Source organism: Sciurus vulgaris (assembly GCF_902686455.1).
Source record: "Sciurus vulgaris genome assembly, chromosome: 1".
In the NCBI taxonomy this organism is placed as follows: Eukaryota; Metazoa; Chordata; class Mammalia; order Rodentia; family Sciuridae; genus Sciurus; species Sciurus vulgaris.
The window spans coordinates 130,438,038-130,450,690 of record NC_136461.1 but is presented as its reverse complement, the minus strand read 5'-3'; the positions used below and the strand labels follow the sequence as shown (position 1 = coordinate 130,450,690).

The following is a 12,653-nucleotide window of genomic DNA, read 5'->3' as shown; positions in this document are numbered from 1 at the left end:
AATGGCTTAGGATCTCACTAAATTGCTGAGGCTGGACTCAAATTTATGATTCTCTTGCCTCATCCTCATGACTTTCTGGGATTACAGTCTTGCAACACCACACCTGGTCCCATTCCTATTTAATTATTTATTTACTTATTTTTGAGACAGGGTCTAGCTCAGTTGCTGAGACTGGCCTTGAATTTGCAGTCTTCCTCTCTTAGCCCCCTGAGTCACTGGGATTACAGGCATGGACTGCTTTGCCTGACTGGTTCTGTAAATTTTGAGAATAGATACCCCTACAATAGTTTTGCAAAGAAAATATTATTTCTACTTTTGAGATAAGAAAGTTGAATTTAAAAATGTTTCTTTTCTCAAATCACCAGCTGCTAAGAGGCAGAATAAAAACTTCAACAGGTCTTTTTTTTTTCCCTTCCCAGAGACAGATTTATTTTGTAAAGCATTCAAGGAGAGAATACTTTCTAGAGAGAATGTGGGCTATCTAAAAGGAGAGATGTCTGTTGGGGCAAAGTAAGAAACACACATTCAGGGGAGAGTGCCTGCTATCTTGAGTGAGGGAGTAAAGCAAGGAACATACATCAAGGGAGAATATGAGCTTTCCCCAGAGGGAAAGAGAACCATACCTTGGTGTGTAGTGTTAAAATTTATAGAGCGACAGTTACTGGGGGATGGAGTAGAGATGGAGTCAGGGTGAAGTTAAACAATTCTGCACAGTTTTCCCTGTGCTTAGATATCGCCCTCATGTTACTTTTTCACAGGCAAGGGCATGGTCAAATACCCAGGCTAAGAACACTTGTTAAGCTGCCTAGGAATTCAGAGTAAACCAGAAATTTTAAGCTTAAAGTCAATTGTTTTTTCTTCTGTTTAAGTCAGATTATAACCCAGGGAAATGATGTGTTCTGGCAGCAGCTCAGTGTTTTACTAAATTATTACTCAGTACCTAAAGATACTTATGAACATTTTTGCATAGTTTTTCCTCTAACCATTTTCCTCCTCATTCTTTTTACATGTTGTCATCATAGTGTATGTATTATTCTTACTTAGCATTGTAGTCCTTACTAAAAATGGTTCCATGATGTTTAAAATCCTGTTTTACAATATGAATAAAAGAATGAATAGTCAAAAATTAATTAATAAATTGGGCTCGGTGGTCCATGCCTGTAATGCCATTGACACTCATCACAAGTTTGAGGCCAGCCTCAGCAACTTTGGGAGACCCTAAGCAACTTGGTGAGAACTTGTCTCAGTAAAACAAAAGGGGTGGGGGCTGGAAATATATAGTTCAGTGGGTAAGCGTCCCTGGAATAAATCCCCAGTATCCCCCCCAATATGTATATGTACTGTGTTTCAAAATTATTTCCTTAGGATGGGGTTTTATGGTATAGTTCTTTGATTATTGGAGATGTGAATTTGTAAAATCTTTGCTTACTTACCACCAGGAACACTGTTTACTTTCTCGAAAGGTCTTATTTATAGCACATTCCTAACTATAATAAGAATGTTGAATATTATTAAAATAATGTGATAATTTTTGTGCTTTTCTGTTATGGAAATTTGTAGACATAAAGTAGAAAGAGTATTATAACGAACTAATGAATCCATCTCTGCTTGCTGGGGAATATAGTCCAACATTTTGCAGATCCCTGCCCCCCACCATTTCAGGGGTCGAACCCAGGGGCTCTCTATCACTGAACTACATCCCCAGTGCTTTTAATTTCTTATTTTGAGGTAGGTTCTCACTGTCTTAAACTTGAGGAGGGCCTTAAACTTGCAATCCTCCTGCCTCAGCCTCATGGATCTGCTGATTATATTTTCTACCACCCAGTTTATTTTATTCTTCCCTTTAATATTCCTTTTTTACTTGTTTTTTTATTGGGCTAATTTGAAACAAGTATCAGGCAGCATTTTATATATTAGATCCAAACAAAAGTAATTATTTACTAATATTTAATTTATATTTGGATAATCACATTTATCTCAGTGTCTTTTGTAGTAGCATTGAAGACGTGTATTTGTTTAATAAACCAGGTCATTGTCCTGTGCATTTCTCATAATTCTCTATTTTGCTAAATTTTTATTTTATTTTATTTTTTTGGTACCAGGGATTGAACCCAGGAGTACTTATCCACTGAGCTACATTCCCAGCCCATTTTGAGACAGGGTCTTACTAAGTTGCCTAGCGACTAGCTAAAGTAGCTGAGGGTGACCTTGAATTTGGTGATTCTTCTGCCTCAGCCTCTGGAGCTGGAATTACAGGCGTCTGCCACCACATGTAGAATTAATTGTTTTCTAATAATATTGATAAGTTTTCCTTTGTACTCTAAATTTTCTGTAAACTGGAAACTTTGGATAAATTTATAGATTTGAATAATTGTGGGGGAGGGGTGCAGAAAAACTTTACAGACTGCTTCCAGTTGAATCTCTTAAGGAGATATTATTGTCAGAGTGCCTTGCTTAGAGTGAGACAAAAGTGATCACTTTGTGCACATATTAGCTAAATTTATCTGTTATAAACGTATCTGTTAAATATCTCCTAAATCTTTTAATATTTTATCTAAACTGTTAGCTGAAATTTTTCAAATGTAAATGTACTTTTTCTCAACAATTTGGTTATCCTGAAGTACATTTCGTATAAGGTAGAGAAGTGCTTAATTTCTTGCCTTTTCATAGGTTTTATAATAGATCTTAAACCTAGCTCACTGAGGCTGTTTTTTTTTTTTTTTTTTTTTTTTTTTTTTAGTACCATTGTGAACACAATTTTTATGCATAGGAAGTTAGAGTGCTATTCAGTTACTTGTAATTGTACCAAAGGTTCCTTTTAGAAACCGCAATATGGGTATGTAGTGATTTAGGTACAGTTAGTAAGAATAGTCTCCATAAGACTGCCCTCACTTCAGATAGCAGTTGCAAGTTTGGTGATACTTGGCACTATCCTCATTTCAGACCAGCTATGACCAACCTCAGGTTGGAGAATTGCAGTTACGTGAAACAACTCACAGAATTCAAGAAAATGCTCTACTTAAAATTTTTTCTGGTTGTGATGGTGCAAACCTATAATCCCAGCAGCTCAGGAGGCCGAGGCAGAAGGATTGCAAGTTCAGGGCCAGCCTCAGCAATTTAGCGAGGCTGTAAGCAACTTTGGAAGACCCGGTTTCAAAATAAAAAATACAGACTGAGTATGTAGCTCAGTGGTTGACCATCCCTGTTCAATTCACAGTACCAAAAATGGGGGATGCTTATAGTGCTTAGTCATTTTTAATAACATTGTCATATCTCAGTTACCAGTTTGGAGGAGATAGGAGTTAATAGAAACAACTTCCCTTTATTGTTCTCTTTCCTTTCCCCTTCCCACTCATGTCAAAACCAGTTATTTCTGTGATCCCTATTTATTTTATTTATTTTTATGCAGTACGAGGATCTAACCTAGTGGCTCACATGTGCTAGGTGAGCTCTCTACCATGAGCTACACTCCAGCCCTGTTGGATCTACCGTATGTTGAAAAGAAAACTGGGAAATTGGTCCTGTGCTATTGTTGTTGTCACTTGCATTTAGTGTTACTGTTGCAGATGTGTTGGGTTTATGAGGACCTTCAGTTCTTGACTGTGAGGTGCCTGATAGTAACTGCAGCTCTTGTGAATGGCTGCTGGTGCTCAAGTTTTGGAAGCAGGAGTTGCCTATTTTCTCTGTAAAGGACCAGATAAGTATTTTAGGCTTTGCTGTCCTACAGGCAAAACTGAAACTGAAGAATCAGGGAAAAAGCAAAACAAAAAAAACTTCTTTGTCCCATTTGTTTGGGATGGTCCATCCAGGGCAGTGGGCATGCTTTGTGCCCAGTTGCCATCATTTGGAGACTTTTCCCTGAGGAGGATGGACCTGGCAATCTGTGATTCAAGGATGCTGTAGTTTGCATATGATTTTGAATGTGTCTCCCAAAAGCTCAAGTGTTGGAAACTTGGTCCTCAGTGTGGTGTGTATAAGGGGGTGGACCTTTAAATTGTGGACTCTAGTGGTAGGCAATCAGGAGTGTTACCCTTGGGAAAGATTAAGGTTGTTCTTGTTATTCTCTTAGGTATAATACACATGGCCCCTCCCTTGCTCTGGCTTCCTGTCTTTCTGTATAATCTCTCCTGTCACATTGTATACTATCCACAATGAGGCCTTTAGCAGGGCCAAGCTGATGCTAGTGCCATGCCCTCTTCTTTATAAAGTTCCCAGCCTCAAGTATTTCATTATAGTAACAAAAAATGAACTACTGTTCTACTTTTTGCCCAGAGGCTCCCAGATACTGAATCATCCTTCTCTTCTTCTTAGAAGCCTGTTGTGAGTCCAGATGGCCTGTTGGGTCTCCCACTCAAGGGCTCAAATTCTAGTCTTGGCTACCCTGAAGTGCTGATAATAGCAATGGAGTCACTTATGTGTAGGTGGCCTCAGTGTATGCCCTGGAGAGCAGGAGGTAGTAGCACTAGGAGTGGGATGCAGAAGGGAGACCTTGGTCAGTTCATCCTCAACCCTATTCTTTAGGGTTATTTATTATTGTTATCATCATCATTTTTGCAGTGCTGGGAATTAAACTTAAGGTGTCCATGCATGCTAGGCAAGCGTTCTACCTCTGAGCCACATCCCAGTCCTTGTGTATTTCTTTTTCGAGAGTGTGAGCAATACTGGGCATCATACCCAGGGCTTCATACATGCTAGGTAAGGACTCTATCATTGAGCTATATCCCAATCCCTCTGCTATTTCTTTTGATAGTGATGTTTCATTACACACATTCCTAGAGAATCTCTCAGAATTTCACATTTTCAGGACGATCAATAATAATTTTAGTCCCTCATGCCAACAATCACTTCTTAATTTATGAATCCATGGAGATCTTATTTTTTCAGAACTAAGGTCCACTTTATTTCTTGATGATGACTTACAGCTAAATTGTACCTTGTATTTCCAAGTGTTGTGTCATCCCACTCCTACTTAATGTTGGAAGGTTTTTTAATCTCACATTTAGATAAATGGGTATTTTAAAATGATTAGGGAATAAAATTGGTTGGGGACAAAAAGAATTTCTAAAGAAACAGAAAAATTGCCAAGGCATAGAATAAAATTGGTTGGGGACAAAAAGAATTTCTAAAGAAACAGAAAAATTGCCAAGGCATAGAATGTAATTCATCATGTGTAATGGATTATAATATGGTACATTCATGTTTTTTTCTTCAGGCCAATGGATTTGTAGCCCGTAGTTCTTACTATGTGACTTTGGGGAAATAACTGAATTTCTTTGAGCTGCAATTTCATCTTTTGAATAATAAATAAGACTAATTGTTCTCACAGCAGCAATTGTGAAGTAGCCATGTACTTGATATAGTCTTTTCTTCATGTTCTAATTTGTGGTAGCTATTGCTATGCCGATAATCTCATTATGTCTAAAGAAGAAAAGACAGTAAAGTGGAAGGTACATATTTTGGACTTTAATATTTTTGTACTTAAAAGCAAATGCCTTTAAATAGCATTTTCTGAAAGTAGATGTTTATGTTTCTGTTAGACTTTATTAGTCTAACTGACTTCTAGTAATATTCTTATTTCCAAACCTAAAAAATGCCTACTGCATACTAGGTTCTCAGGTATTGTTTTTATTGAATGAATATAGCCAACTGGGTTCAAGCCCCTAGATATTTTATTCACTAAGTTTCTGCCCTTAGGGGAGTTGAATAACTTCTGAATCTTTTTCCTCATCTGCAAATGGAAACAGTAATAATGTCTTGTAAATGTGAGGTAAAGCATATAAAACTGCTCAATGTAGTGACTGGTATATAATGAATAATTCAGATGTTAACAATGATTATTAATTTTATATGCCATATACTTTGATATATGTAATAAGAGCATTTGTCTGTGTGGAAACCATGAATTTGATATTGATTCACAGACTTCCAATGCAGGTAGACCCTTGGAGAAATGGTGCCTGACCTTACTATGTACTTCCATTTTTTGTGTGTGTTATTCTTGGGTAGGTCTTTGATAGTAGCTGACAGTTAACGAAGATGTAGAAAGTGAAAATTCAGGTGGGAGCTTCTGATTAAAGCTGCCAAATCTTACAGGCTGTAAACAATGGATAAATACATGGGATGTCATGTTAGGGTAGGTCAGGAGTTGCTTTCCAGTGATACTGCTATTAAAATCTCTTAGGATCTGTAAGAAATGAGCTGAAGGACAAATGCCTGGCGCTTGCGTGTATAAAACCTGAGTACATTAGTCAAGTTTGTCTTGGGCATTATGTGTTTTACATGTGTGTGCATGTGTGCCTTATCTTTAAGCTAGCCCTGTAACATGCAGTTATTTTTTCTAGTGATGGAGGTTTGTAGTAGTTTGGGGACTGTGTTTATCTTGTTCACAACTAGTGCCTGGCACATAGTGATCTGTAAATGAAAAACAAATTCATTACTAATCAAAGATACCATGCAATTATAAAATTGTGAAGTATTCTTGGCAAGCATTTAAAAATACAGCACTGGGATGGGCATGGTGGCTGCATGTGTGGTAGGCTGAGGCACATGTGGTAGGCTGATGCAGAAGGATCACAAATTTAAGGCCAGCCTTAGCAACTTAGCAAGATCCCGTCTCAAAATCAAAATTAAAAAGGACTGGGGAAGTGGCTTAGTGTTTAAGCAATCCTAGGCTCAATCACTGGTACTACTACTACTGCTACTTGTTTCTTGTTTAGTGGATATATTGGGTGAGCAGTGACAAATTTAAAGAAGCTATTTTGTAGCATACTCTAGTAGCCTTGAAATATTTGAATGATTTTTGTATGCATTCAGGCTAAAACCAGGGAGCAACTGAGAAATTAAACTGGTGAATTCACAAGTTGGAATGCTTTTTCAGCCATTATTAATGTTGATGATTATGAAGCATTTGTAATAATGCAAAAAATGATTAAATGAAGAAAAAGTAATTACATGAGTCAGGATAGACACAATAATACTGTGGTGTTAAGTCCTGAAATTTTTAAAAATTTTTGTTGCAGTTGTACAGAGATCAAACCCAGGATCCTTGCACATGCCAAGAAAACCCTTGAGCTAACTCCCAGCCCTGTTTTATTTTTTTGCTTTGAGACAAAGTCTTGCTAAATTGCTTAGACTGACTAGTAATCCTCCTTCTTCCACCTCCCAAGTAACTAGGATTACAGGAGTGTGCCACTGTGCCTGGAATTTTAGCAATTTAAAGTGTTTTTTCTTTCACACACATGTAATGGTCTATAGGAATTACTAGGGAACCGTGCTCATCTTAAACTTGGGAACCCAGCTCTGTACTTGAAAGCCCTGTCAGCTACTTGTCAATTTAACCTCTTGGCTTCCTAGTTACGTTCTTTCCTTTATTAAAAGATTTAGTATGGACCTATAGTATAATAGAAAATAAATTTTAGTCTTTCTTGGGTAGGTAGAACTGTATTATGTGTTTATGTTTGTTCAAACGATCAGGGTTAAATTTGTAGAGTCTCTCTGCATTACCCCTAAATTATAATGGCAGGGAATGTGTGATGGTGATGGATGAGCTGGAGCCTTACCATTGTCATAGACATGATGATATTGGAAAATATAAAGACTTTCCTTAAGGAACAAGTTGAAAAATCCTGGGGTAGATGTCAAATATGATTTCTAGGAGTTTTCACAAAGATATAGAATAATTCATAGCTGGTGTTGTATTATTCATTTATTATATTATAAAATATTTGAGCCAGTAACAAGGAATGCATAGTTTTTGCTTTGAAAGAGCTTACTTAATAGAGGTGAGAAATACAGAGACTCATCACAATTTATGCAAGCACAGACACACATAACACATAGCACAGCTAATGAAGTGATTAGTTCCATGTGATTGTGAAAGAAATGTGTGTGAGGGTAGGATAGAAAGGAGGGATGATCATAATAATAGGGAGGGAGAATTCTAAGCAGGAAGTAGTATCCTAGTGAAGACTCAAGACTTTTAGCAACTTGTTTAATTATGGGATTTTAAGCAATGTGATATTTGGGATTGAAAAAGTTTGGGAGTGATGGAAGGAAGTCAATGGGAAGTTTTTTGTTGGCTTGGATGTTATCCTGATGGTTAAAGGCAAGAATTGTTGTCATTTGCCCAGATTTGAATAGTAACCAGAGTCATAACCAGTGACACTAACTCCTTTAATTCTTAGTTTACTTAGCATAAAATGATGATACTTATCTACATTGCAGGATTGTGTGTGTGTGTGTGTGTGTGTGTGTGTGTGTGTGTGTATCAAATGAAAACATTTAATCTAAGAAATGATATAGTTCCCTAGGCAGTAGTAAACCCTAACAGAATGGTACCTGGTATCATAAAAATCAAAATAATTTTGAGATTTAAGCAGCAGAAAAACTTGATTTGCCTAGCATTTAGAATGATCCCTTTGAAGGCTATGTGAGAGAGGGTAGACTAGGGATTGAGGAGGTGGAGCAGGTTGAGAAGCTATTGGAAAATATTAGATTTGCCAAGACAGATTTGCTAATGTTTCTGTGTCAGAGTTAGGGTGACATATGATAGATTGGGTAAATGTGGATTCCATCAGCATAGAGAAGTGAAAAGCCAGGAGGTATAGGGAGCAGAGAACATAAGGAGTGCAGTTTTAGAAATAACAATGTTGAAGAAATGTATATAGAAAACTAATTTATTTGTTGAGTTTAGAGTCGTTAAATGGATAATTCTGGAAGAAGTGGGCTGGGTTTGGGAGTTAGTAGTCAGCCATAGTAGTAACTATAGCTCTATTATACAAAGGTAAAGAGGTCTGAGATCCCATTCAAACATCAGTGAGTTGGCTTAGTTGGCCAAGCACCGTTCTCTTATATGAAAAATTTTCTTTCATATCCTTGTAACAGCCCTCTGGTGATGTGAGCTATATTAATTATCTGTTGTTGAGTAAGAAATTATCATAACCTGGCTCTTTTAAACAATATGAATGTGTTGTACAGATTCTGGGCAAGTCTTGGTTGGATCCTCTGCTTCAAGGTCTCTCACAAAACTGTTATCAAGGTTCTATCTGGAAGAATGAAGGAACTTTGAACTGTACAGAGGGGTTTGAGGGAAAGGGTGAAGTGGTTGGGATGGTAAGAACGGTAGAATGAGACAGACATTATTACCCTATATACATGTGTGAAAAAAATTGTTTTTAAAAATATTTATCACTGTCAAAAAAAAAAAAAAAGTTAAAAAAAAAAAAGTTCTATCCAGGGCTGCTGTCTTGTGAGGTTCAACCTGGAAAGAATCTGCTTACAGGCTCTTGTAGTTTTGTCAAGATCAGTTCCTTGAGGATTGTCAGATTGATGTTCTTAGCTTCTTGCTGGCTGTTGGGCAGAGGTCACCTTGAGTGTCACTTTGCCAATTGTAACTTTCCGTATGGCCGTACTTAACAAAACTGGCAAGGAGAGCGCCAACTTGCAAAATGGAAGTCATAATCTTAAGAAGTACCAGTCACAGACATGACATCCCATCACTTTTGCTGTGTTTTATTGATTAGAACTAGATTAGAGGTGCAGCCTGGCTTGGTCAGAAGGAAATTTTACTCTAGTGGATACCAGCAAGTACAGCACAGATAATTGGTGCTGTCTTGGAGGTTGCCTATTATTTCGATTACTTTTTACCAAAGAGGAAACTGAAACAGTTAAGTAACTTGACCAAGATATATAGTTGTAAGTCCAGGTCCAAACTCAAGCTGTCTGACTCCACAGCCTGGACTCTGTACCATTATAATTTTGTGACTGAGAAATGCCCATGGAAACAATTTGGGGGAATTCATTGCTGACTTGTTTGTCTTTGAATGGAATGATGTGCATCATGCTCGTGGTTGTGGTTTCAATGAATATGCAGGTAGGAAAAGGGACTAAATAAAGACTACTTTTAACAGAAGGTAATTTTTTAAAGGGAAAAAGAGAAAAGGACAGTATGTTGTTATATACTGACTTGTTTCTATATTAACTCAAATTTTTCTTTTCTAGTTCTCTGAGTTTAACCAGTAATGCCATTCAGTTGCCAATATCAAGCAAAGGAAACATAAGCCAGTTTTAATCTGCTTAAGAAGAGTGGTAGTACTTTTCCCAGTGCCTGTTGGTAAGTCACTGTTCCTACTTTCATAACTCAATTCTTTATCTAATATATTTAAAACAATGATTTTCAAAACCTTAATTTTAAAGCCTTATTTGCTTTTTTCTACTGATAATGTTACTCTAAAAGTTTCGTGTGGAAAGAGCGTAGTTGTGGGGTAGGGTGCCTACATATTTCTGAGAATTTATTTATAGTAGTCTTTAACCATCTTCATTATTTTATAGTATTATTCTCTCCCATTTGATTATCTTGAAATCTGTTCCTTTTATAGATGGATGCTTTATTTTATAAATGAGGTTTTAATTTGGACAAGTTAATGGCAGAGTTGTTTAAAGTATTTCTAGACCTGTGCTCTTTGTACTATTGCATAAAGTGACATAACTATCAAGGCCGTAGTATTTTTTATTTGGTTTGGTTTTGGTTTTCCATTTTTAGTTTTTGGGGTCCAGAATTTCTTGGAGCATTTTTAGCTCAGTGTGGAGGTGGAATACACATTAAGAGGCAGCTGGTAGACAGAATAGGAATTTATTTCTCCTAACCTGCTAGTAATGGCTATTCCTATTTATTATTAACTTTAACCTAAAGTCTAGTCTCAATTTTAGTTGTTTTAAGGGAGAAGTGGGGGAAGCACTTACAGGGATACGATGTTTGACTAGATATTGTCTTTCTCTTCTCCCCTCTCCTCCCTTTTCTCCTTTGCTTCCTGGGAATTGAACCCAGATCCTCATACATGATAGGCAGGTCTTCTAACATTGAGCTATATCCCTAGCCTTATCTATTTTTATTTTGATACAGGGTCTGACTTAAGTTGCCCAGGCTGGCATATAACTTGAGCTACTCTGGCCATGAGTGTGGACCACCCTGCTTGGGTGGATATCTTATTCTTAATGTAGAAAACAGTGAAAATATGAACATCAACTTTTTTCTAACTTTTGCCCTCTTTCTTCCCCAAAACAAATTTTTTCAAGGTAGAACAGTTATGCTTTCCTTTTCACTAATCTCACTGTTTATTTTTAAGCACAAAATTTACCAAATTGTCCAGGTCATCATCTTAGACATGAAAACCTATTTTGATTTTTGTTTTAATAGTAAGACTGTGCTGTGTCTTAATGATTAAGGTATTTGTACTTGTGTTTGTAAAATTGATCACTGTTCTTGATTCCTTTTAGGAACCATATCAGAGGTGAGGTGCAAGCTCACAGAATCCAGAGAAATCATCATGAAGTTATATGTGTTTCTAGTTAATACTGGAACTACTCTAACATTTGACACTGAACTTACAGTACAAACGTGAGTTATATTGCATTTATAGTCTTTTGAGTTTTGCATTTTGGTAAGTATGCAAATAGTTAAAAACATTTGATTTTGAGAAATCCACTTTTGTGGGGGGGGGGGGGTACCAGGGATTAAACTCAGGGGCATTCCACCACAAGCCATATCCCCAGCCCTGTTTTGTATTTTATTTAGAGGCAGGGTCTCACTGAGTTGCTCAGCCCCTCACTGTTGCTCAGGCTGGCTTTGAACTCGTGATCCTCCTGCCTCAGACTCCCAAGCTGCTGGGATAACAGGCGTGCGCCACCAACCCCAGCATAGAAATCTACTTTTTATAACAAGTCTTAAAAAAAATCTTTCACCTGAAAACATACACACACACACACACACACACACACACACAATTGTCATCATTTTCTAAAATGCTAAAAATAAATTTTTTAAAATCGTTTTGTTCCGTTTGCATGAATATATTACTCAAAATAAACTTGACCACAAACAACCTGATTTCAAACTGATGCTATCTTTATAAGTACTTTTACCCAGTTGTTTTAAGTTTCAGAGGACACTGTTAAGAGAATTATTGTTAGCTTTGTAAAGGACATTGTGTCAGTATCTAATGACCAAAAGGGTCATTGTGTGAATAAAGGTGATAGGTTTGTTTTGTTTTATGAGAGAATAGAGTAAGTTTTTAAAATTTGTAGTCAGATTATTGTGGTTCCTGTGTAATCATTCTCCAACTTTGCAGCAGTTTCACATATTTGACTGAATACCCTGTTATGCTTACAAAAAAGTGGGGAGAGTTTTCGCAGCAAAAAAGACTTTTTTATTAAATGATGGCTTTACCTCTAAGGAAATAGTTATTTGAAAGATGGGAAAAGAAAGGAATTTTCTTATGGTTCAGGCTTCATTTAGTTTCTATAATGTGATGTGAAGATTTTAACACAAATCTTGGGTTCAGAGGAATTTAATAGGACTGATGCCAATTTGAGCATATTCCTTTATTTATACATCTTTCTGTTATGGAAGACAAGGTGTCTACTGCTTATAGTTCTTAGACTTTCTTTTTGTTAAGACAAAATGGGTGATTTATTCACCTAAGATCAGGCAATTGATTATAGAGTCCAATTCAAGGAATTAGGAAACTTACGTCTTTTAACTACTGTTTTTTTGGGAAAAGATTTTAAATGAGATTCATTAATCTAGTATATATTTTTTATGAAGTGATACTTCAATGACTAAAATCAGTCAGTAAATGTAATTTTTTTTTTTTTTC

General features: G+C 36.7%; 1 protein-coding gene across 2 annotated transcripts in view; it reads left to right on the top strand.

Moving 5' to 3' along the window:
* RB1CC1 (RB1 inducible coiled-coil 1) overlaps positions 1 to 12,653 on the top strand; it is a 71,712-nt gene that overhangs the window by 16,787 nt on the left and 42,272 nt on the right. For both annotated transcript variants that reach the window (XM_079136389.1, XM_079136388.1), the window contains exons 2-3: positions 10,000 to 10,111; positions 11,275 to 11,395. In XM_079136389.1, the coding sequence (XP_078992515.1) occupies positions 11,325 to 11,395 (71 nt within the window). In that variant the 5' untranslated portion in view covers positions 10,000 to 10,111; positions 11,275 to 11,324. The remainder of the gene's footprint in view (positions 1 to 9,999; positions 10,112 to 11,274; positions 11,396 to 12,653) is intronic.